The sequence below is a fragment of the Lampris incognitus genome, chromosome 4 (genome assembly GCF_029633865.1).
Source record: "Lampris incognitus isolate fLamInc1 chromosome 4, fLamInc1.hap2, whole genome shotgun sequence".
NCBI lineage: Eukaryota > Metazoa > Chordata > Actinopteri > Lampriformes > Lampridae > Lampris > Lampris incognitus.
In genome coordinates, this window is record NC_079214.1 from 30,351,457 (window position 1) to 30,375,027 (window position 23,571).

The 23,571-nt window shown below is 44.2% G+C and overlaps 1 protein-coding gene across 1 annotated transcript in view; it reads right to left on the reverse strand.

Moving 5' to 3' along the window:
• Nucleotides 1–23,571, reverse strand: part of ush2a (Usher syndrome 2A (autosomal recessive, mild)) — a 577,949-nt gene that overhangs the window by 35,287 nt on the left and 519,091 nt on the right. Inside the window, 2 exon segments of the mRNA XM_056279331.1 lie at nt 21,975–22,111; nt 22,484–22,701. Of these exon segments, the coding sequence (XP_056135306.1) occupies nt 21,975–22,111; nt 22,484–22,701 (355 nt within the window).

Here is a 23,571-nt window from a genome sequence, read left to right on the forward strand (position 1 = left end):
TCTTTTTTTTCTTTTTTTTGAATTTATCATGAGGGCAATCACTTCTACCAACCCTGGCTCATACCAGCATGTGTTCAGCTCAATAAATATATAAAAAAGATTTACCACCCCTTCAGTGTTGTGTTGATTTGCTGTTGTTTTGCTTTTTGTTTGTAGTTGTTGTGCACTTTTGTTTATGTGTTTCCTTTTTGCCATTGCATTTTGCATCAGATTTGCATTTGCGTTTTATAATTTGTGCATTAGTTTTTGGATTTGAATTGCATCAATTTGGCATTTGTTTGCATGTACTGGCCACCGTGTGTATCCGTTATAACATGCTGAACAAGTAGCCCGTTGGTTATGGCCATGCTTTAGTACTGGCTCTATGTTGGTAACAGCTCCAAGATTAAAGTTAGGGAATAGACTTGATTTCTTTTCAACATTTATCCATGTTTCAGTAGCAGTTTTGCTTCCTGTGTCAAATTGATTGTCAGATACATTGTGATAAAGAACTATTATTTATGCTAAACGTTTGTCCCACACCTGACTGCACATTTGGGAAATGAGGCTATTACAATGTTGTCTAATTGTAAAACAGATTATCATGAGAAGACTGCTTGAGAGGGTAGGTTCTGTTCAGAATATTTCACTAAATAAATATCAGAGCTAGTCTGTCAAGACACATGGACAGCTTGACTGTAAGATAACGTATAATATCAAGGGATATGGTTATCATCCTGAAATGGGTGAAATAAATGAGGGCTAGAGAGAGAGAGAGCGAGAGAGGGCTAGATAGAGAGAGAGAGATAGAGAGAGAGATAGAGCAAGAGAGAGTGTGTGTGTGTGCGCGTGTGTGCATGTGCATGTGAGAGAGCATCTGTGAGTGTGTGTCTCAGTGTCCAGCGTTGCCTCAGGACCATGTATTTACCAGAATGATCAAAGTCAACAGTTAATCATGCCAAAAGCAAGAGAAGGAAGGGAGGAAGGTGTGGGGGAGGGGCACGAGCAGGGAGGGGAAAGAGACAGAAAGAGTTATTGAGATAGAAATAGAGAGAGAGGAGAGGGGGAGGGAGGAGGAGAGAGGGAAGAAGCAAGAGAGGGAGAAAGAGAAGGAGACAAAGAGAAAGAGAGAGAGAAGAGGAGAAAAGACAGGGAGAGGCCTTGCTAATTTATACATTAAAGAGTCCTCAGATCTTACATGGCTCAACACAACTTAGCATCGGGAGGAAAAAAGCAATCTATTCAATCTTTTATTTCCTCATTCCCCTCATTCTGTCTTTATTTCTCTTTGGTGTGTGAGCTGAGTGATGGCAGGTCTCCCCTGGACAGTTTGTGTGTGAGTGTGTGTGTGTATGCATGTGGAGGGGTCCTTTCAAGAGTGTGTGGATATGTGTGCATCCTTACAAAAGTGTGTTTATAATATTATAAATGAGCAGAGACTGCTGTGCGGGTGTCAGTCTTTCAAAGACAATCACTAAAAACATGTGTCTTGTTTTGTGTTTGTGTGTCCAAATGTCTGTATTCCAAGGAGCAAACATCTGTATGTTTCTGTATGTGTCCCTAAAAGTGTTTGTGTGTGTGTGCGCGTGCTTGTGTGTGTGATATTCAGGTGGACAGGCACGGTGCAGCCAGGGGGACAGTGTGTGATACTAATTAAGAATAACCATGTGTATTTGTCAGAAGAATTATGCTGATGATCTCACAGAGGCCCCAGCACTAAGCCCTGCAGAGAGACAGAGAGACCCAACAACATTAGCATATGGCAGCTATGTGTGCACCTACATGCACGCCCTCAATAGCAGAGATTTGTGCACATAGACGAAGCACAAATACACTTGTGCGTCCATGGGCACAAGAACAAGTTAACTAGGTAAATAAGTACACAGATGAAAGAGAAGTAATCAGTCATAGGTAAACAGGGTTCAACAGAGCTCCATAACCACTGCTATTTCTCCATAACTTGGCCTGGTTGTTTCCACAGGCCTTCTCTAGCCTTTCTGTTCTAGCACTAAGTACCAGACAGGAAATGAATTACTAAACTGTTCTATACTGCGCTTTATTGTTCTGTCACCTGTTTTACTTCTCGTTGCAGTATTTTACTGTGAGAAAACATGACATTGTCAGGTACTCTTGTCTATTTTTTCCCATGATGTGTCTTACCAGCCATGTCTGAGCATCCGATTTTATTCTATTCCATGCTAATATTTTTTCTGGTCTTTTTTTTTTTTTTACATTAGTCTAGTCTGTCTATTAGCGCTAGCTGTGCCCTGGCCAACCCTGTGAGAGCAGTAATTGTTTTCGGAGGTTTCTGAGGTGAGCCAGTGCACCACACACTGCTCTCTCTCAACCCATGCCAAGCTCACAGTCCAAGTCTCCGTGTGTGTGTGTGTGTGTGTGTGTGTGTGTGTGTGTGTGTGTGTGTGTGTGTGTGTGTGTACGCACATGCCCACGTCAATGCTGCTAATACAACTGCCCTATGTCTGTTTAAAAATGTCCTGCATGTGTGTCCCTGCTTGTCAGTGTATAGACACTGAAAGACACACACAAACACAGACGTGTACACAGAATACCACTAGGTATGTGTTCTGACCATGGCCAGCACAGAGGTAGATCGGTGACTGCAGGGGTCTGGAATAGGCATGCCTATTTCACACAGACAGCCATGATTGGCTTTGGCGGCTCCAGACCCCAGGAAGAGTGTGTTTGTGTGTGTGTGTGCATATGATGTGCAGAGTCAGACTAAACAGACCCTGGCGAGTAAGGAAATGCCCGTTTAAAATTCACAAACAATTTTGCAGGAAATAAAACGAAGGTGTTTCTCTCTCTGCTTGTTCCTAAGAATTTAGTTTTATTTAACCTTGATTCTATCAAGCACACCAATCAAAAGACATGCACAGTATTTTGAATTTAAGCAGATTATTACAACCTTAAACTTCTCTTTAGCCAGACAATGTTTGTCAACTAATAAAATGGGAAAAAAACTATCTGACAACAAATGATAGTCTATTAGCAAACATGTATTTGTTTGTTCAACCGTCACATTAGAATCTTGTACTTCCAGTTTTGGCTCTTTATTTATTTATCTATTTATGTGTGACGATAAATGCGTTATCTGAAAGTGTTGACAAATGAAATTTGAGACACTGTACCAAATTTGACTTTTGTCTTGTTTGCTTCAAACTGGTTCTGAAGTCCCAATAAAAGTGAAGGGCAATAAAGTTCTTGGTCAAAAGCTGCTTTTACAGGCAGGTGGCGTGGTGGTCTACAGCTTGTTTGCATATGACGCGCGAACTGTAGGTGGAGGGCAGGAAGTGATTTTCTACATAGGAAGCACTATCACAAACTCTCAAAATGCCGGTTGCTCACATCGATTAAACCGAGAAACTACGAGGAGTGTTTATCGAGTATCAACAGCGATTGTTCGTAAGAGGTGGAAATACAAGAAATTGACCAAAAGCGCCGGAAAAAATGGCTTGCGAACTGTCGTCTGCGGTCAGGAGGAGCGGAGTCGGATAACAACTGCCTCGATAGCAGGCAAGCCTTTCAATTCAGTTAAAAAAATCACTCTTCATAACTTAAGGATCATGTCCAACATGTCTTACTTTGTTTATACATTTCTCTCATAATATCGTCTAAACTAGCACAGTTCAGGCTAAACTAGCTCCATCTCAGCCATTCTGCTTTTCACTTCCTGCCCTCCATCTGAATCTCGCGCGTCATCAGAATCACGTGACTGCAAACAAGCTATTCGGTTGCCTACCAACACGGGGATCGTCGGTTCGAATCCCCGTGTTACCTCCGGCTTGGCCGGTGTCCCTACAGACACAATTGGCCGTGTGTGTGACTCATAAAACACACTACAAAATCCGGGTGGGAAGCCGGATGTGGGTATGTGTCCTGATCGCTGCACTAGCGCCTCCTCTGGTCATGGCTAGTACCTCCTCCCTCGCCAGGTTGGGAATAACTACACGACTCCCCCATAATAGGCAGTCCTTGTGTGCGGACAGTTCATGGCGCTGGGTGAAAAACGGCTTGAAACGGCTGTCAGGTGTATCAACTGGCCAGCCATGCAGGACCCAGCGCAGCACCCGGGATAGAACTGGATCCTTCCGAGTAAGGGTGGCAACCTGTTTTGCATTCAGTGGAGCTTCAGGCGCAATTTCCAGTAAGAGCACCTCCATGGGTGGAGGGGTCTCATGCATACCACCGCGCAGTGGTAAGCGACTGAGGGCATCAGCATTTGCTAGCTGTTTGCCAAGGCGGTAGCACAATTCGTAATCGTAGGCCCCAAGAAGAACACTCCAGTGTAGCATGCGTGGGGACAGGACAGGTGGCATGGGCTTAAGAGTGATGTAGCAGGCCCAAAAGAGGTTTGTGGTCAGTAAAAACCACAAAGTGGCGACCAGCAAGGTACTGGTGAAATTTTTTGACTGCAAAAATGACCGCCAAGGCCTCCTTATCTATTTGGGCATAATTTCTTTCAGTGGAGGATAGTGTCCTCAAGGCAAAGACGATGGGAGCCTCCCGGCCATCGTACTCCATATGGAAGAGCAGCGCCCCCAAGCCATAAGGCGAAGTATCACAAACAACAGCTAATGGCTTTGTTTCGTCATAGTGCGTGAGCACGCCATCAGCCTGAAGCAGTTGTTTTGCAGCAGTGTAAGCTTTTTCATGTGCATCAGTCCACTGCCAGGGTGCAGACTGATCCAGGAGGCGGTGCAGCGGTTCTAAGATAGTAGCCTTGTTTGGCAAAAAACAGCTGTAAAAATTGAGTAGGCCTAGGAATGACTGAAGCTCTGTTTTGTTTCGGGGTGAAGGCGCCTTCTGAATAGCCTCAACTTTCTCCATAGTCGGCCGCACGCCAGCCTTGTCCACAAGAAAACCTAAACATTCAACTTGGTCAGCAGCAAACACACTCTTCTCCTTCTGTAGCCGCAATCCTGCTTCTGCAAATCGTTCCAGCACTGCACGAAGATGGTCATTGTGCTGGTCAACAGTCTTTCCCGCTATTAAGACGTCATCCAGGTACGGTTGCACGCCTGGTATACCGGCAAGGAGTGTATCCATGAATCGCTGAAATATGGACACAGCTGTCGATACTCCAAACTGCAGGCGGCGGGCCCGAAACAGCCCGCGATGGGTGTTTATAGTGAGAAGCCCTGCAGCCTCGTCGACCAGCACCAGCTGCTGGTAAGCTTGTTTGAGGTCCAATTTACTGAAAAGCAACCCCCCTGCCAGTCTGGAAAACAGTTCAGCCACCGTAGGAATGGGGTATACATCAGGTTTCACAACTGTATTCACAGTGCAGCGATAGTCACCGCAAATTCTCAAGCTGCCATCCTTTTTAACTACTGGTACGATGGGTGTGGCCCACCTTGAGTGTCTCACGGCTTCAAAAATACCCTGAGCTACTAGCTTGTCAAGCTCCTCATCTAGCTTTGGCCGAAGGGCAAAGGGCACCGAACGTGCTTTAAAAAACTCGGGTGATGCTGTCGTATCAATATCAATAGCAATTGGAGGGGTTCGTGAAGCCCCGAGGTCCTGGAAGACTTCTGCATATTCCGTTAAGATGGACTCCACGGATTGTAAGCATACTCGGCGCACCCCCATTACAGAAATGCCCAGAGCCTCAAACCAGTCCCTGCCCAGTAGACTTGCCCCCTGACCTCGAACAATAATCAGTGGCAAGGTCTTGATTGCCTTGATACTGCACATCCACAAAAATCTTCCCATTAACTTGTAGTTCTGCTTGTGACCATTGTCTAAGTACACTACTGTCCTTGTGCAGTAAAGGTGGCTGGTCAGGCCACAAGGTGTTGTAACTGCCCTCACTGATCAAGGAGCATGCGGCTCCAGAGTCCACCTCCATTACATGTGTTTTGTTATTTGGGATCACAGTGGCTTGATATGGCTTTTTTACATGAGCATACAGCTGCCTACCCATGGTGTAAATGTCATATTCCTCTTCTTGTTGCCTAACAGTGTGTGTGTGTTGTTCGGATCGAGGAACTGTGTCAGAAGAATCTGCTGATGCGACATCCCTGCTCTTTTTAAAACAAACACGAGAAATGTGCCCCCTGTTTTTGCAATAGTGGCATACAGCAGAGGTAAATTTGCAATGTTGTTGGTTGTGTGTGCCTCCACAACGAAAACATGGCTTTGCACCACCTTCAGCTACTGTTTGTTTCACTTTCAAAACGGTTTGACTTTGTGCAGTCTGATGAACTTCTGCTGACTGTGGTGGTCCCAGCTGGTTTGGTTGTAGCATTCGCGCATTTAACGTGGCTGTTTCCGCTGCAAGGGCTTTCTACTCTGCTGCTTTGAATGTGAGTTCCTTTTCAGCCAGCAGGTGGCGCTGCAGCGCTTCATCTAGCACCCCACAGACAATTCTGTCACGCAGCATGGCTTCCAGTTGGTCACCAAAAGCGCAATGCACTGAGAGTTTACAGAGTTCAGCAATGTAGCTGGAGATTCCTTGGCCTTGCTTTTGTTTGCAATTGGGAAACTGAAAACGCTGAACAATTAGTGATGGAGGAGGACTGTAGTGGCGCTTCAAGGCTGATACTAAGTTTTCATAGGCGACGGCCATAGGAAGGACGGGAGCGACCATCGAACGTAGTGTAGAATACGTTGCAGCACCACAGACGCTAAGCAAAATAGCGCGTTTCTTCTCCTCCCCATCTACTCCATTTGCCAGGAAAAAACATTCCAGTCTCAATATACTCCTCAATGGCACTGCCGGAGCCTTCATCAAACTCTTCTATGCGACCCAGCATGGTCATGGTGATGTCGTTAGGCTACTCACAGATTCCTCAAAGCTGTAGTAGAATATCTGAGGTTGCTGATTTCCATCAATCAACTGTTCAGAACTGTTGGAGTTCGGTTCTGCTTCGTCGCCAGTGTAAGATTCGACTTAGAGACGAGAGAGACATTGGTTGTAAACGAACTCTTTACTTAGAACTTAGCAAAGTTAGGATACTCAGCCATCAGGCTACATCTGCTTTCCCTCCAGTTCGGCTCATACTTAACATTACTTCCTGGTCTTGTCTCGCGAGAGCCCCCCATCAAAGACTAACCAGAGAGCATGCGCATTACCATAAGTCCCAATACATTACAGTTGCAAACCGCCGTTTAATTGATGCTGTGTCTTTCGCCACTTTTCTGTGCGAGACAGGGGGAGCCGGGCCGTTAACACACGCTAACTTTTTAGCATTAGGTGATGTTTTTCAACGTTTGCTGGCGGATTTTCCATCGGTGACTACACCTGCCTTTTCCACCGCGGTTACTAAACACAGGGTAGAACATTTCATTCCCACTCTGGGACCGCCAGTTTTAGCGCGCGCACGGCGCCTCGACGCGGTAAAATTGGCTACAGCTAAGGAGGAGTTTGCCATCATGGAGCGTCTGGGTATAGTGAGGCGTTCCAACAGCACGTGGGCCTCGCCGCTTCACATGGTGCCCAAGGCGGATGGGGTGTGGCGGTCTTGCGGCGACTTTCGCCGCCTGAACAACGTCACAGCCAATGACCGCTATCCCATCCCACTCATAAAGGACTTTTCCATACGCCTGGCAGGTACCACTATTTTCTCTAAGGTGGACCTGGTGCGCGGCTATCATCAGGTTCCCGTGCGCACAGAGGACGTGCCCAAGACTGCGGTGATCACCCTATTTGGGCTTTTTGAGTTCAAGCGCATGCCTTTTGGCGTGAAGGGGGCAGCGCAAACCTTTCAGAGGCTGATGGACTCGGTTTTGCGTGACCTTGCTTTCGTGTTTGTTTATCTTGACGACATATTAGTGGCCAATCCGTCAGCTGAAGATCACCTGGCGCACCTGAAACAGGTTTTCCGTCTTCTGGACGAACACAGCCTGATAGCCAACCCGGCCAAGTGTCAATTTGGACTGCCGTTGATTGACTTCTTGGGTCACTGCATTTTGCCGCAAGGCACAGTCCCGTTGCCTTCTAAGGTGCAAGCGGTGGCAGAATTTCCCCGCCCAGTCTCTGTTAAGGCATTGCAGGAATTCTTGGGAATGGTTAATTTTTATAATTGTTTACTCCCTCGCGCTGCCCACCTCCTTCAGCCACTTTATGAAGCCCTGCGGCTTAAGAAGGCTAACGACCCTGTCGACTGGACTCCCGAACGGGTCTAGGCCTTTGACGGCGCTAAGTGCGCCCTGGCTAACGCTGCCCTCCTCGCCCATCCCACACCCACGGCGTCCATAGCTTGAACAACCGACGCGTCATAGCCGTGGGGGCTGTGGTTGAACAGCGTGTGGCAAATGCGTGGCCTCAAGCTACAGGATGTTGTGATGCAGGAAGGCAGTCCTGCCCTCCTCTGCGATGTCTCCACCGGCCGTCCCCGCCCCGTTGTTCCAGTGGCCTGGCGCCGTCGAGTTTTCGAATCGATTCACTCCCTCTTGCACCCTGGATTTCGGGCGTCGGTGAAGTTGGTCGGTTCCAAGTTCGTCTGGCCTGGCCTCCGCAAGGATGTCAAGGGGTGGGCGGCTGCATGTGTGGTGTGCCTAAGGGTCCTAAGGGTTTTGTGCTGGATATGGGTGGGCGTAGGGAGCGTGTCACGCTTGATAGGCTTAAACCATAAAGTGACATCATGTGGCTGAGACTGAACGGCCACGTGTGGTTGATTTGCGATCAGCAGGTTATTGCCTGTATTTATTAATTAAAACTAACTGCCAAACATTAGCATCAAAAAGATAGTATGCACTTCTGAATCTGTAGCAACACCACTACAGGAAGTCCCCAGATTACAAACGAGTTCTGTTTTTGAGTCTGTTCGTAAATCGAATTTGCATGTTAGTCAGAACAGTTAGAGTTCACATTTAGTGTCAACTGGTCAAATGTTTGTCTTAGTATATAGTATATACTTTACCTAAAACATCAAAAATATAATAATGCAGTAATAATAATAAATGTAACTACAGTACAGTATTTATAATTGAGAGAGAGAGAAAGTGTGTACAGGTATAAAAAACATTAAAGAAACATTTCTCAAACTGTTAGAAAAGAAAATTAAGTTAATAGAGCTGCTCTTGCTCTAATAGGAAAACAGTTCAGTACAATATGCCTGCTGTATATAGCATCAAATGCATTAAGAAGCCTACCACAGCTTACTGATCCAATATTTACATTATCGACCACTGTTCTTCAGGAGATCAGAAAGAAATGAGACCAAGAACCGGACAAACGCTCAAATTTTGACAGTAATTTTTCTTGATTCCTGAAAAAAAGACTGGAGGAACAAGATCTTAATTCCACTGAAGGCTTATGTTACTGCTATTGTCTGAAGAGCACACTTACGTATAGGCCTACACAAACACACATGTATGCAAACCTCCCTTCATGTGCACACATACACACGTTAGAGAGTGAGCATTCCTCAGGAGTGAGGTCCATCATGTCATTGTTGCTATACTAAAGACCCATCACAACAAGTGGAGAGCACTACACTTGATGATGAGGCCTCTTCAGAGACAGACACAATAACAGACACAACCTGTCATTACTGAGAGAGGGAGAGAAAGAGGAGGAGACAGACTAACAATCCATCATTTGAAAGAATGGGAGAGGGAGGCAGAAGGAGGAGGGAGTAAGCGACAGAAATGGTGGAGAAAGCGAGGGATAGAGGGAGAAACAAAAAATATCATTTGAGAGAGACGAAATGGAGATGGAGAGAGGAATGGAAAAGGAGGGAGAAAGAAGAAAGATTACAGTCCAGAGAGGGCATGTTATGGCCGAGCCTGATTATTTGACTGTTTATGTGGAATGCTGAGAGCCCTCCAATCAGAGTTGGAGACCTGTAACGAAGGGGTCTGACAGGCCGAGGGCCTAATGAACTCTATATTCCCCTCTCCTTATCCTCTACTCTCATTCTCTCTTCCTCTCCACTTCCCCATTCCGTTTATCTTCACCCTCTTTCCACTCATCTCTTCCTCTCTACCTCTTCTTTCCACTCCTTTGTCTCCCTTGTTTGTTAAAGAGTGTCACCAAGACCAAGGGCAAAGACTTCTCATTCCCTTTTCCTCTGACCACTCTCTCTATCTACTACTTGCTTTTCTTGAAAAATAAAGAGAAAAAAAAAACAAAAATATATTGCAAAAATATCTTTTGGTGTTAGTTGGAGCGCCCTCATCATCACATTGCTGCTCTCCTCAACAACTCTCCTAGTGCACCTCCAGCTTCCCACCCGCAAACATGGCCAATTGTGTCTGTAGGGATGCCCAACCAAGCCGGGGATTCAAACTGCCAATCCCCATGTTGGTAGGCAACGGAATAGACCGCTACGCTACCCAGATGCCCCTACTAGCCATGTATACTTGAAGAGAAATGTACCCTGAAAAAGTATTAAAGAATAGTATGAATTAAATTGAAATGCCACTGTAGGTCCCCCCATGATTGTAATGTTTCATTGTTTTTTTTTTTTTAATTTATTTATGATTTTTCCCTTTTTCTCCCAATTTAGTGGCCAATCGCTCCCTATTCTAGTTCAAGTGCCCACCCTCGTACTGTATACATTCGCCAACTGCATCTCTCCGGCCGGCAGTCTTGAAGGAGATGCCTCGCGTGACAAGGCGAATCCAGGCCAAACCACTGCTTTGTCCAACACACACAGAGACGCATTCATGTGACGAACCCAAGCCGACTCCACCCCCCTCCCGAAGACAGCACTGCCAATTATTGCTGCTTCATTAAATCCGGCCATATTCGGATCTGACAAGACTGAGGCGCGAACCCCGGTCCCCAGTGGGCAACTACATCAACACAAAGCCGATGTTTCGACCGCTACACCACCGCGGACCCTATATTTCATTGTTTTAAATGTGTTGAGTTTTTTTATCTTTATGTCCTCATTTCATATTAAATTGTCAGATTTTATGTGCTTTATGCTAAACCAGTTAGAAAATCCCATCTAGAGACGGGTATTACAAATTAGCACAAGCTATAAATACTGTAATGCGACGCATTAGATAATTGTTCAATTATGTAAATGTGTTGTATTTGCCCCTACTCAAATAAACCATAACTAACTAAACTAGAAGAGTGCACTCAGTAGAGTGCAGATCTCCACCAGGCCTATCTCCCTTTCTCCAGTGCTTGGACTTGGGCGAAAAACCAACCGAGGATGTAGCACTCAATTGCGGTATAAAACAGGTTTTTCAAAGGTTTTGAATCACCGCAACTATGAGAGATCCTTGATCATACAGTCATAACTGTGCACAAAAATTATCAGGCTGACAGGCCCAGTAGCAGTAACTAGTAGCTAACCAGTAACACGGTAGAATGCTACTGGGCCTACAAGTTTATGAACTTGCCCTTTCCACAAAGAAAATATTTTCTATGCAACCTCTTTGGTCTAACCCTAACCCTGTCTTTATTTTCATAATATAATAAAGCTGGGTAAACTGTTTAAGCTCACGCATGCACTACTCACATCTATGGTTGACTGAGATCTGGCAGTGACAAGAATATGCAACAGTTCCTGTTTGACTGCAACCTAGAGGAAGTTGTTCCTTTACAACTTTCGCATTTTTTGGATTATGAGCCTGGAGAGGTGGAGGTATGCACTGGAAAGAAGAGGAATGAAAGTGAGTAGGAGCACGACGGAACACCTATGCGTGAATGAAAGGTAGGACAGTGGAATGGTGAGGATGCAAAGAGTAGAGGTGATGAAGGCGTATGAGTTTAAATACTTGGGGTTAACTGTCCAAAGTAACGGGGAGCGCAGAAGCGAGGTGAAGAAGAGAGTGCAGGCAGGGTGGAGTGGGTGGAGAAGCGTGTCAGGAGTGATTTGCAACAGAAGAGTACTAGCAAGAGTTAAAGGGAAGGTTTACAAGATGGTTGTGAGACCAGCTATGTTATATGGTTTGGAGACAGTGGCACTGACGAAAAGACAGGAGGCGCAGCTGGAGGTGGCAGAGTTGAAGATGCTAAGATTTTCATTGGGAGTGACGAAGAAGGACAGGATTAGGAACGATTATATTAGAGGGACAGCTAAGGCTGGACGGTTTGGAGACAAAGCAAGAGAGGCAAGATTGAGATGGCTTGGATGTGTATGGAGGAGAGATGCTGGGTATACTGGGAGAAGGATGCTGAATATGGAGCTGCCAGGGAAGAGGAAAAGAAGAAGGCCAAAGAGGAGGTTTATGGATGTGGTGAGGGAGGACATGCAGGTGGCTGGTGTGACAGAGGAAGATGCAGAAGACAAGAAGAAATGGAAATGGATGATCCGCTGTGTCGACCCCCAACGGGAGCAGCCGAAAGTAGTAGTCGTAGTAGTAGCATTTTTTGGATTATGAAAACTCTTACTAACTTTTAATCATATCGCTGCCCAATCTGAGTTATCCATAGATGTGAGTCATGCATGTGCAAGCGTAAATAGTTTACCCAGCTTTATAATATTATGCAAATAAAGACAGAGGATATAATTTTTTTTTCATCCAATGTTCCTCCAGTTCTCCTGTGCTGAGATCAGCAGTGAATGATTTGCTGACTTGTGAAATACGAGTGACTTCTCGTTTACTTTCAAGACTCATACTTGAATACATAATGCTTTGACACTGTCGCTGCCTAATCTGAGTCAATAGTGAGCATACAGAGCAGAATTGGTCGATCGAGCTACAGCGTGAATGAAGAGAGGGAGTGGCGACAGCGAGAACAAACGTTTTTCAAAGGTTTTTAATCACCACAACCATAAGAGGTTCTTGATCATAAAGTCATACTGTGCACAAAAATATTAGGCTGATAGGCCCCAGTAGTATGCACAATATTCCCTCCAGGCTACCACCTGGCGGAAATAATAACCACAACTACTACTAAATGAAAACCAAGTTTCTCTGGCTGTTTGAGGGAATTTTGATTTGACAGAGTTTAAAAACAGATGTAATATCATGACTTAAATCTTATTGCTTAAGATACAAGGGGAAACCAGTCTTAGCAACAGAGTGCAGGCTGCTTAGCTTGACTCAGTTTTGGTGACACAGCATTGAGTCATTACATCTGGTCAAGGTGCAATAAAGAACAAATAGCTAAAAGGAGAGAGCTGTCTTCTGCTTTGCCACTATTTTTTTCAAACTTGAAATCACAGCACACCAACATTACATTTAGGTAAATGTAATGCCAATGTGCTTACCCATGAGAGTTGCTAGCTAGCTGGCAATAGCAGTAAGCCATAAGGCCATGATCTGCGAAGTAAGGCTTGGCTTATGCTGGGTTTATACAGTACACAGAACGGCCACAAAGTGTAGTCTGCTCCTAACTGCCGCCCTTATTATTATGTTAGTGTTTACACCAGCTGTGATTCTATGTGGAAATAGTGCAGAGTAAAGTACAGCTTTAACGTCAAGTTTATTTCACCAAGCCACATTGGGGAATTGCACTTTATAAGCATATAGTATATTTATTATATCTTGTAACCATGGAGGCCCAGGCTTCATTACATATACCATACCATATACCAGTACCATATAGCAGCCTGTAGTTGTGAGTTGTTGTACTTATTGGCTTTTAATGACATATCTGAGCACAATGTATTTTAACAAAAAACACAGAGAACAATAAGTGTCGAGTCTCCTGTAAAATATAATTTTCCAAATGAAAATGGCTTTGTCACAAAATTATCTAAATGAAAAAATATGTTTAGTAATTTCGGTTTCTTACACATAAAGCGATCCTCTTGAAATCTGTTCTGCCATTGGACAAGAGAGTTCCTTAAAATCCATCCATCCATCCATTATCCGAACCACTTATCCTGCTTTCAGGGTCGCGGGGATGCTGAAGCCTATCCCAGCAATCATTGGGTGGCAGGTGGGGAGACACCCTGGACAGGCCGCCAGGCCAGCACACACACACACACACACACACACACACACACACACACACACACACACACACACACACACACACACACACACACACACATTCCCACTTAGGGGCAATTTAGTATGGCCGATTCACCTGACCTACATGTCTTTGGACTGTGGGAGGAAACCCACGCAGACACGGGGCGAACATGCAAACTCCACACAGAGGATGACCCGGCATGACCGCCCAAGGTTGGACTACCTCGGGGCTCGAACCCAGGACCTTCTTGCTGTGAGGTGACCGCGCTAACCACTGCGCCACCGTGTCGCCCTCCTTAAAATCTAACTGCATAAAATAAAAAAAATACATAAGTGCCAGATCTTTATCATTCTTAAATGCATATTTAAAAAGAATCAATGGTACGCAAAATAGAAAACATCATAACAAGTTTTCACTTTGGTTCATGGGGCAGGCTTGCCCAGGCCAACAACCCTGGAATTTTTCATTCCCTTAGCCAGCGCTCCCTGACCTCAGATAAAGAAAAACAGATCAAATAACAAATTTTTCTCACCAGCTTTGAAAACTGAGCTAGCATACTAACTGTGCTTCAATAGAGGAACTGCTGTATTAACATATAATACATCTGAATACCAGTGATGATAACTGGATAATTCAGGCACACAGCTCATGACCATGCATACACCATATATCCACTTCAAATTACAATACAAACATCATGAATTATGACCTACTGTACTCACAATATACATTTTGATCACATACGGCCATACATACACCATGAATTAGAAAAAGAAATGCATTTTTTGGGGAAATGTGTGCCATTATTGGACAACAAATCGATAGTGAAAGGAAAGACAGTGTTGAGAGAGAAGTGCAAGGCGTGCAACAAAGGTTCTGGCCCTAGGTTGAACCCAGAACACTGTGCTTACTAGCTCTTTGAGTCAACATGGTTCATACTCAACTGATTAAGCTGCAAGGACACCTGATATACTATGAGCCCTACAGTATAGACGCACCATTTATTCTGACCAACAATGACCATACATAACATGAAATCTGACTGCACATAATTATAAACACAACATACACTCTTTCTACAGACGACCTTACACACTCCACAAGTTCTATGACCATAAACCACACTGATCATGCACACACCGTGACCATAGGTGACCAAACACACAAGACAGATTCTGTCTGTGCACAACTATACACACAACATGTACTGATTGCAACCAACCATGTGCATACAATGCACTCTGGGGTGGATGTTTTGTACATACTGTGCCCGCATCCATACACACCGTTGCTTCCACAACACACTGATGCTGAAATCAACCACTCCATTCTGGATACACACGCCTTCCAACTTTGCAGGGCAACACACAGTAAATCATGCATTCTGATTGTGCAAACCCGTACTCATACTACACATTCAGACAATCCATATCAATGCACACACAATGTCTTAGGCCTACATGCAGTATCTGAACATTCAACACACATTTCTTGGATGCATGATTTTATATGGATATGGTTGGGATGTGCATTCACACACATGCTGTCCCACTGTACCAGTATATACCTCTACACACGTTCTGACTGCGCAAGTATGTACGCACACACACACCGAAACCCCATGTCAGCATCCAGACATGGTTCGCCGGCTGGCCCATGTTGCCTTGCGTTGTTGCTTGCTCTCTGACAGGCTCTTAATGGTGCTCTAACAGATTGTAAACATGCTGCTAGCGCTTTCTTTTCTCTCTCTTTTCACTCCATGTCTTTATTTCTTGATCGTCATCCCTCTCTATCTTTTCCCTCTTTCTTTAACTCTTCTCGCTCACCACACATCTCCCTCCTGTCTACCATTCAACTCCACTCTTTTCCCTCTCTCTATCCATTCGTTACTCACTCCCTTTCTTTTTCTGGGGTATTTTTTAAACAATGTGTCCTTCATGTACGGTTGGTTACGGGGCGTACAGAAGGACATCATTAGCGCTGGTGGTTAAGCTGTAATTTACACCATTACCGAGGTAGGGGCCATTTTTATTGCCTAGTAAATTTCAGCTCTGAAATATTTAGACCATATGGCTCAATTTGTGTAATAACCTTAATTTCCAAGCACCCTTCAGCTCCCTTCAGTGCCGGCTGTTGTTGGCGGATGGCAGAGTGGAGCGTGTACATGGAAGTGCGTGCATGTGCAGAAAGAAACACGCACACACATACAGAGAAACATGAGCATAACAAAAATAAACAGGCACATACTTATATGTGTATAACCTCTTGCAAATGCACTTCCATACATACAGACATACGTGCGTGCACACGCGAACACAAACGCACACACACACAAATGTGCACATGGCGGCAGCAGATTAATAGGGTGTCAGCTTGCGTTTGGGTGAGGGAGCGTCAGGCGTCGGCCAGATGGTTCTTGGGTATGATGACTGTCAGGGGTCCTGCTCTGATCAATGGGATGTATTAATACAGCATGCACACACACAAACACGCACATGTACGCACTTGCGCACGCACTTGTACACACAAACACACACACGAACACATATGTGCTAATGAAATCACAAAAACAAGCACATACCAGCTTACAAACACATAAAGTATCCCTTTCATATAAACACATACGTGCGCACACATACACACATGCATGCGGGCGAGTGCACATGGTCTCCCTTCATCAGGGTTCCCAGGGGCAGCAGCATAACATCTGGAGGAGCCAAGGGAGGGAGGAGAGGAAAGAGGAAGAGAGGAAGAGGAGATCAGAAGGAGTGGGAGAGCGGGAAAAAGAAAGGGAGGGAGAGGGGAGAAAAAATGGTTGAGGGTGTGGGTTTGAGGAGAGGATAGTAAGGGAAGAGATGAAAAAGGGATGTGAGAAAAGGACGAAGAGGGAGGCATGGAGAAGGGAAGTGAAGAGCATGACAAGTGGAGAGTGGGTAAGAAGGAGGAGTAAAGGGAAGGTGGAGAGGAGGATGAGTAGGATGAGGAGAGGAAGGATTGGGGAGAGAGAGGAAAAACGGGAATTAAGATAAAGGGAAGAGAGAGGAGAAGGGGTAGAAGGGTGGGGTTGAAATGGGAAGAGAGGGGCAAAGGTGGGTGAAGAAGGGGTGAACATTTTACTTGCCCACTAAAGCACACTTAGTAAATAATTCTAAGCTCTGGTTAATGCAACCCCCGCCCCACCCCCAGGATGAAAATGGGGTCTAATGGAGATGATATGGTGATGGCAGCCAAAAATCCTCAAGTTACATCCTAAAGCTGCTTTTACACTGCACTTGCCACTGGGTTCAGTGCACATCCATCATACACAACAGGATTTTAGCTGCGTTTGCTGCTGTTCAGCGCGGAGGACAGAACCAAATAGGCAGTTTTCAAAGATTCTAGCAGGAAAAGTTCGCCATTTTGTTGTTGCCAAAAAAACTAAACCAATTCTCAATAAAAAAAAACTATAAAAGGTCTTTGTAAACCATATAACAAACCTAAGCTGTTTTATCGTAGGCTACATATATTCCCTACCTACAAGCTACCTGACTGCTAAAACACACTTGATAGGCCAAATTGGTTGGAGACGTGTTTCCAAGCGAGGGCTTTCTTTCCGTGGTCTCTATACGATTGTGAATTTGTGTTGTACAATTCAGGGAATTCTGACACAATATTAACTTTTCCACCATTTAGCCTTCTGTGGCTGGCTGGCTGCCTCGTTTCTACTGGCCGCAAGGGTGTTTGTCACAGCGTGCTTTAGGTGCAGTGCAAAGTCGGGTGCAGGAGCGGCACGCTGTGCTGCGCCCGACTTTGCTCGATGAAGTGAAAAGCTGTCGTGGCATGGTGCAAGCCATTGGAAATAATGGGTTTCAGAGCGCAGCAGTGCCGTTGTCATGTTGTGTCTGAAAGCCCCTTAGGATGCCTTCAGATGATAAGAAATTTGTTCTTCGCTCACCACGAGGTAGGGGGCAGAGCATAGTGCAGACACTTACTGCAGAGGCAAAGCACAGTGCAGGTATATGTCATCAAAGCCAAGCTAACTTTAACATTGGATTTTGTTAAGTTTGTAAACTATATGCTTATTCACATACCTGCTAGCCCCATCTGACTGCTGACATTTCACCATGCATTACTTTTCCTGCCAAGATTGTGGTATTACATTACATTACAGTCATGCCAGATTGGCCATTTAGCCGACGCTTTAATCCAAAGTGACTTACAATAAATGCATTTAACGTAGGCAATCAGGAGAACTACTAGTCATCAGAGGTCATAAGTGCATCTTCTCTCTAAACAGGCATCTAAGAGCAAAACCAGTGCTAAAGTAAAAGCGCAAGAAAGAGATTTTTTTTTTAAATGAGTGAATACAATAAGTGCTAAGAACAAGTACCAGGGTAGTAGTTCTTAAAGAGGTGAGTTTTCAACCTGCGCCGAAAGATGGGCAGCGACTCCGCTGTCCTGACATCAGTGGGGAGTTCATTCCACCTGTGTTTTTAATGGTGGGTTATAGAATTTGGGTAACTTTGTCTTCCATCACTCTCTACCTCCCTGGCTTGTATATGTCACTTCTGGCTATGCCACATACAGCTGTTAGCTCATTGGTTGCACTTTGAAAGGTCAGCAGCAATTGAGGTCAAAGCTGAAATAATCTGAACTTTGATTCCAGCACTCTGGTAGCAATTTCGAACAGTGCTCCATGCCAAGGGTACTGCCTCCACCTAGTTGAGCGCCACTGCTCTTCCCATAGGAAAGCAACGGCACAGCCAGTGCAGAGCGGTTTTACCACGGATCAGGTGTGAGCGCCTTAAAGCTGGAATTGTATTGACCCCAACAGTGGTAGAGAGTAGGGAGAACGAGGGAACAGGAGAGGTAGGGAGGAAGGAAGTGGAATGTAAGAAGATGTTGTACATGACAAAACCGAAGGTGAGATGAAAGGAGGGTGGCTGTTAACAGACAAAAAGAGGAAATAGGAACAACAAAAAGAAGAGGAAAAAAAGGGGCAGAGATAGAAAGGGGGGGGGACAATGGAAAGAGAGAGGGGCACAGATGAGTGCCAAGAAGAGAAAGCAAACCTGACAAGATTTTGTGAGTGACTAACATGTCTGTCAGATGGGTATAAGGCATGGAGTGAGAGAAAATGTGTGTGTGTGTGTGTGTCTATGCCAAGCAGTGCATGGGGTTCTAGCAGGGTGGACCGCCTGCGCTCTGTACCCTCATTCCGTCTGATCGCCATGACGACCCCATTAATCAGCCAACCTGGCATGGAGTGGGGCTCCCAGCCCAGCCTGAGATCAATACATACACACACACACACACACACACACACACACACACACACACACACACACAAAACAATAAATCCATAAACAGGAAGTTTGAGCAAAAGAGAACAAGAGCGAGAGTGGCTATACTACAAAGGGAATAGCATCCCGTGTTTGGGCAAACCCTCCCTTTCTGAAGCGACACAGTGTTAACCCATACAGGCCAAATGCTGAAAGGGAGCATGGCCAACGGCTCCTGACCTTTTTCATCGAAACCAGTTATTTGGCAAATCTACTCAAATTGACAAAACTTGACAACACTTTCTGCACACCCTGTTATGTCCTGCCGTAGACCCAAAATAGCACGCTCACTGACTCATTCTTCTACAGCAAATCCTATGCCAGCCACCAGTGCACTCATCATTTGACTCTTTGAATTTTGAAATCTTTTATTTTCCATGAAGTGCTAATTTTTAATCTTTTAAATTAGATAACATGCACAACAGTACTAGGAAATGTAAAGACAAAATAATAAAGCAGAAATGTATATACATTTGGAGAAGTGATGAGGAGAACGCAGAAAGGAGAAGACCATGAATGAGAATGACTCAAATAAATGGATGTTAAATAGTTTTCTTCACTAGGATCAGTAAGGTCAATGGACATCACTGGTACCAAATACTGGCACCATACGACTAATGTAAAATTAGCTGCCAAATATTGATCCCACATCTTACATAACTAGAGTTTATATCACAGCAGCTGCCAAAAATTGTCGCTGACAATGACAGAATTTCTGCATCAGCTGTCAAATATTGCTCCCAAAACAGAAGAAAATTTCCTCACCTGTATTCAAAATATGGAACATAAATTGAAGCATATTTAAAAAAAAATACAAAAAGAGTGAGCACATGTCATCAAGTGAACACCTTCCCTCACAAACCACTAAACAGCTATTCTGTTTTTATTATGTCTGGGTTTCCATTTGTCCTTGTTCAAAGAAACTTCTGCAGAACTTGACCCCATTCACACCAGGAGTCAGAACAGCAAGCAAACATCACAACTTTTCTCCTCTTTCAAAACCAGTTAATGCTTTGTTAAAAAGACTACTACCAGCAAAAATAACGACTATAATAAAACATACTTCCTATATTTCATACTTTGTGGTTTGCTTTCTCTCACTTTATTTATGTATTTCTACAAACTGGAGAGCACAGGGCTGAGGTAGCAGCCTGACAAATGATCGCCAAAACACACATACACAAAAAAAAAAAAAAAAAAAAAACACACACACACACACAAACCTGCAAGAATTACAGAAACATACATGCACAAGCACACACACTTACACACAAACACATAGTGTTCCATATCAATGAGAAGGTGAAAGGTCACTATTTACATCTTGTATTAATTATGAGTGACAAGCCAAAGGTCAGAGTGAGAAAGAAGCCAAATGTATGGACGGAATATAGATCTATACTCTTTTCCATCTCTTGCTGTCTTTTACCCTTCCGCTATCTATCACTCTGTCTCTGTCTTTTTTGTCTTCTCTTTATCCCAACTATCTGCTTGTCTTTCCCTTTCTCCATACCCTCTATCTACCTCTATCTTTTCTGTATGTTTATTACAATTTCTGATTTAATATGCTGCGATGGATCCATGCAGAAGAGATGGACTGAATGATAGGAATTTGATCCCCAAACATTGCAAGGACATAAAATTAACCACCAGAGGTTCTCATCTCACCAATATCTCTACACACTATACCTCTGTTATGCACACTTTCTAATGTTTTTATCCCATCTTTTACACAGTAAAATCACGTGAACCATAGATTTGGTGGTAACTATGATGAACTTGTTTGCAAGACTCAGTTAGAGCTTTTTACACACACACATACAGAACTGAATACATGTGTGTGCACACTCAACCTCCCCAACACACACAGACAGGTAAGTGGTGGCATGCAGAGAGGATGGTAGCTAGTTTTAGCAAAATCCTGTTGCGGCATTGGGTGAACTCAGCCTGCTTACTGAGCTGCCAACTCATATTTAGACTGGATGACAGCCGTTAATGGCAGGAGTGTGTGTGTGTGTGTGTGCACTTGTGCGTTTCTGACTGTGAAACTGTCTGTGAGTGAAGGTGTGTGTTGCCTGGTGTGTGTTGGACTACCCTTGAATATGAAAGCATAGTGTTTTTAAGCATTTATTTCTCCTAATAAAAGTTGTGTCCAGATGAAGTGATTCAACTTTCTGTGATTTAGGCATTTCTGTTTGTGCGTGCATGTAATATGTGTGTGCATGTGTGTGTATATGTTGAAATTGTGAGTGTGCATGTGTGTGCATGAAGAGGGGCTCGCTTAGAGTCAGGCATAGCACATAGGCAGGGAATTGTGGGAAGGACCCTGGAGGACAGCCGGCCACAGGCAGTGAGTGTGGATCTGGTCATGTGTGTGCGTGCCTTTGGCCCCTCGCTAGCAAACAGATGGCACCAGCACCACAGGCAGAGTCCAACGTTCTTCACAAGCATCGACAATGACAATGCACACATGTATGTACGCGCACGCACACACGCACACACGCACGCACGCACACACACACACACACACACACACACAAAACCAACATGTTTTTTTTAATGTATGTGTGCATTACTGTATGTGTTCATATGTTTAGGTTGCATGTCTTCTAATCTTGTGCTTGTATGCTTAGTAACACTTGTGAGCAATTTTACTAATGAATACAAAGGTATGTTAGCAAGTGTATCCGTGCATACAAGGCACTAACAGTAGTTAAACAACATAGGCTCAAGTGCTGTGCAGCACTGACTGTGTATGTGCAAGTGCGTGTGTGTAAGTGTTCAGATGTGTGTGTGTGTGTGTGTGTGTGTGTGTGTCTTACTTCTACAGTGAGAGCAGTAACTGTAGATGAGTTGAGTGTTGGGTCCTGTTGGTGTTTTTTGTAAACCAGTCTGTAATGGGAAATGAGACCATTGGGGACGCTTGGTTCTCTCCACTTCAGATGAACTGAGTATGCACCTGTCCAAGTGTGCACACACACAAACACATACACAAAAAATGCACAAATGAAGTGGTATAACTTAATTTTGAGAAATGCATGAATACATATATTTTTGAACTGAATTAAATGTTTTTCTGTTAACTCTGAGATGAGGTTTTCTTCAGGTAGGCTACTAAAAAATTCACAATTCTAAAATTTACGTTGAGCATAACAATTCTCCCTTCGTTAAAGACTCCTTGTTGTCAAAATTCATTCTCAAAAGTTCTGGAAGAAAAATTCATCTCATCTTTTGACATTTTTTGTTTTATGATGGCATTGATCAGCAGAACATAAGAACCCGCTTTGGCATTATGTGCACTGTTATGCATTATGCATATCAGCAATCTTACTAGTGGGTGTAGCAATGGGAGGGGCCATATTTTCCGGTCTTGCTTCAAGGGTGAGGGCTGAGGCCCATTGACTATGAACTGAACCTTTGGAGTTGTGGGCATGAATCCTGTAGTGGTATTGGCTGAAAGGCTGGAGGGAGTGGCTTGCATCGATGAACACAAACGGTCCATTAGACCAGATGAAAACCAGCAGTTCCTCCTCTGTGCCTTCTGGACGCCTATGAGATAATAAATACTGGTTAGTGAATATTTTCCCTAAAACTGTTTGAGTACAAATAAAACACATGACAACACTAAACAAAGCAGATATCAGTTAGATTAAAGTTTAATTTAAAAACACCATGTCATCACCATCAGCATTTAAAAACACCATCGTCAGTGGCTGATGCAAGTCATTCAAGGTCTCGGTAAGCTCTTTTGTATTTCCATGGAAAGATGTGTTAGATTGTATGTGGGTTTTTCCTATTAGTGTGAGTGTGTCTGTGAATATGTGTGTGTGTGTTTGCGTGCATATGTGCATGTGTGAGTGAGTGAGTGAGTGAGTGAGTGTGTGTGTGTGTGTGTGTGTGTGTGTGTGTGTGTGTGTGTGTGTGTGTGTGTGTGTGTGTGTGTGTGTGACAGAAGGTAAGAAAGAGAGATGCCATTTTCCTGTTTTGTCCAATTCCCTGTCTGCCTGAGTCGGATCTTGCCAGGTGTGTGCATGATTGTGTTTGTGTGTGTTTGTGTGTGTGTCTGAGTGGACTACTATGCTAATGCATGTTTCCTGAGGACTTAAAGGGCTTAGTCTGGTCTGACCCTGCATACAGATCACACACTCCTCGGTCAACAAGCAGGCCATGACCTTCAGCATGCACTGACACACACACACACACACACACACACTGCAGGGATCAGAAAGCAGTATGTTCTCTCTACAAGGCTTCAAAACGCATCACCTTAACCTCTATTATCTCAAAAAATACCTAAAAAATTAGAATTGCTTAACCAAATAAAAAAAAAGCTTTATTTAAGACATCCTGAAAAGTTAATTGTTGGTTGTACAACATATGTTGTATCTGCTTTGTTGGTATTGATAATAAGGCAGTGTT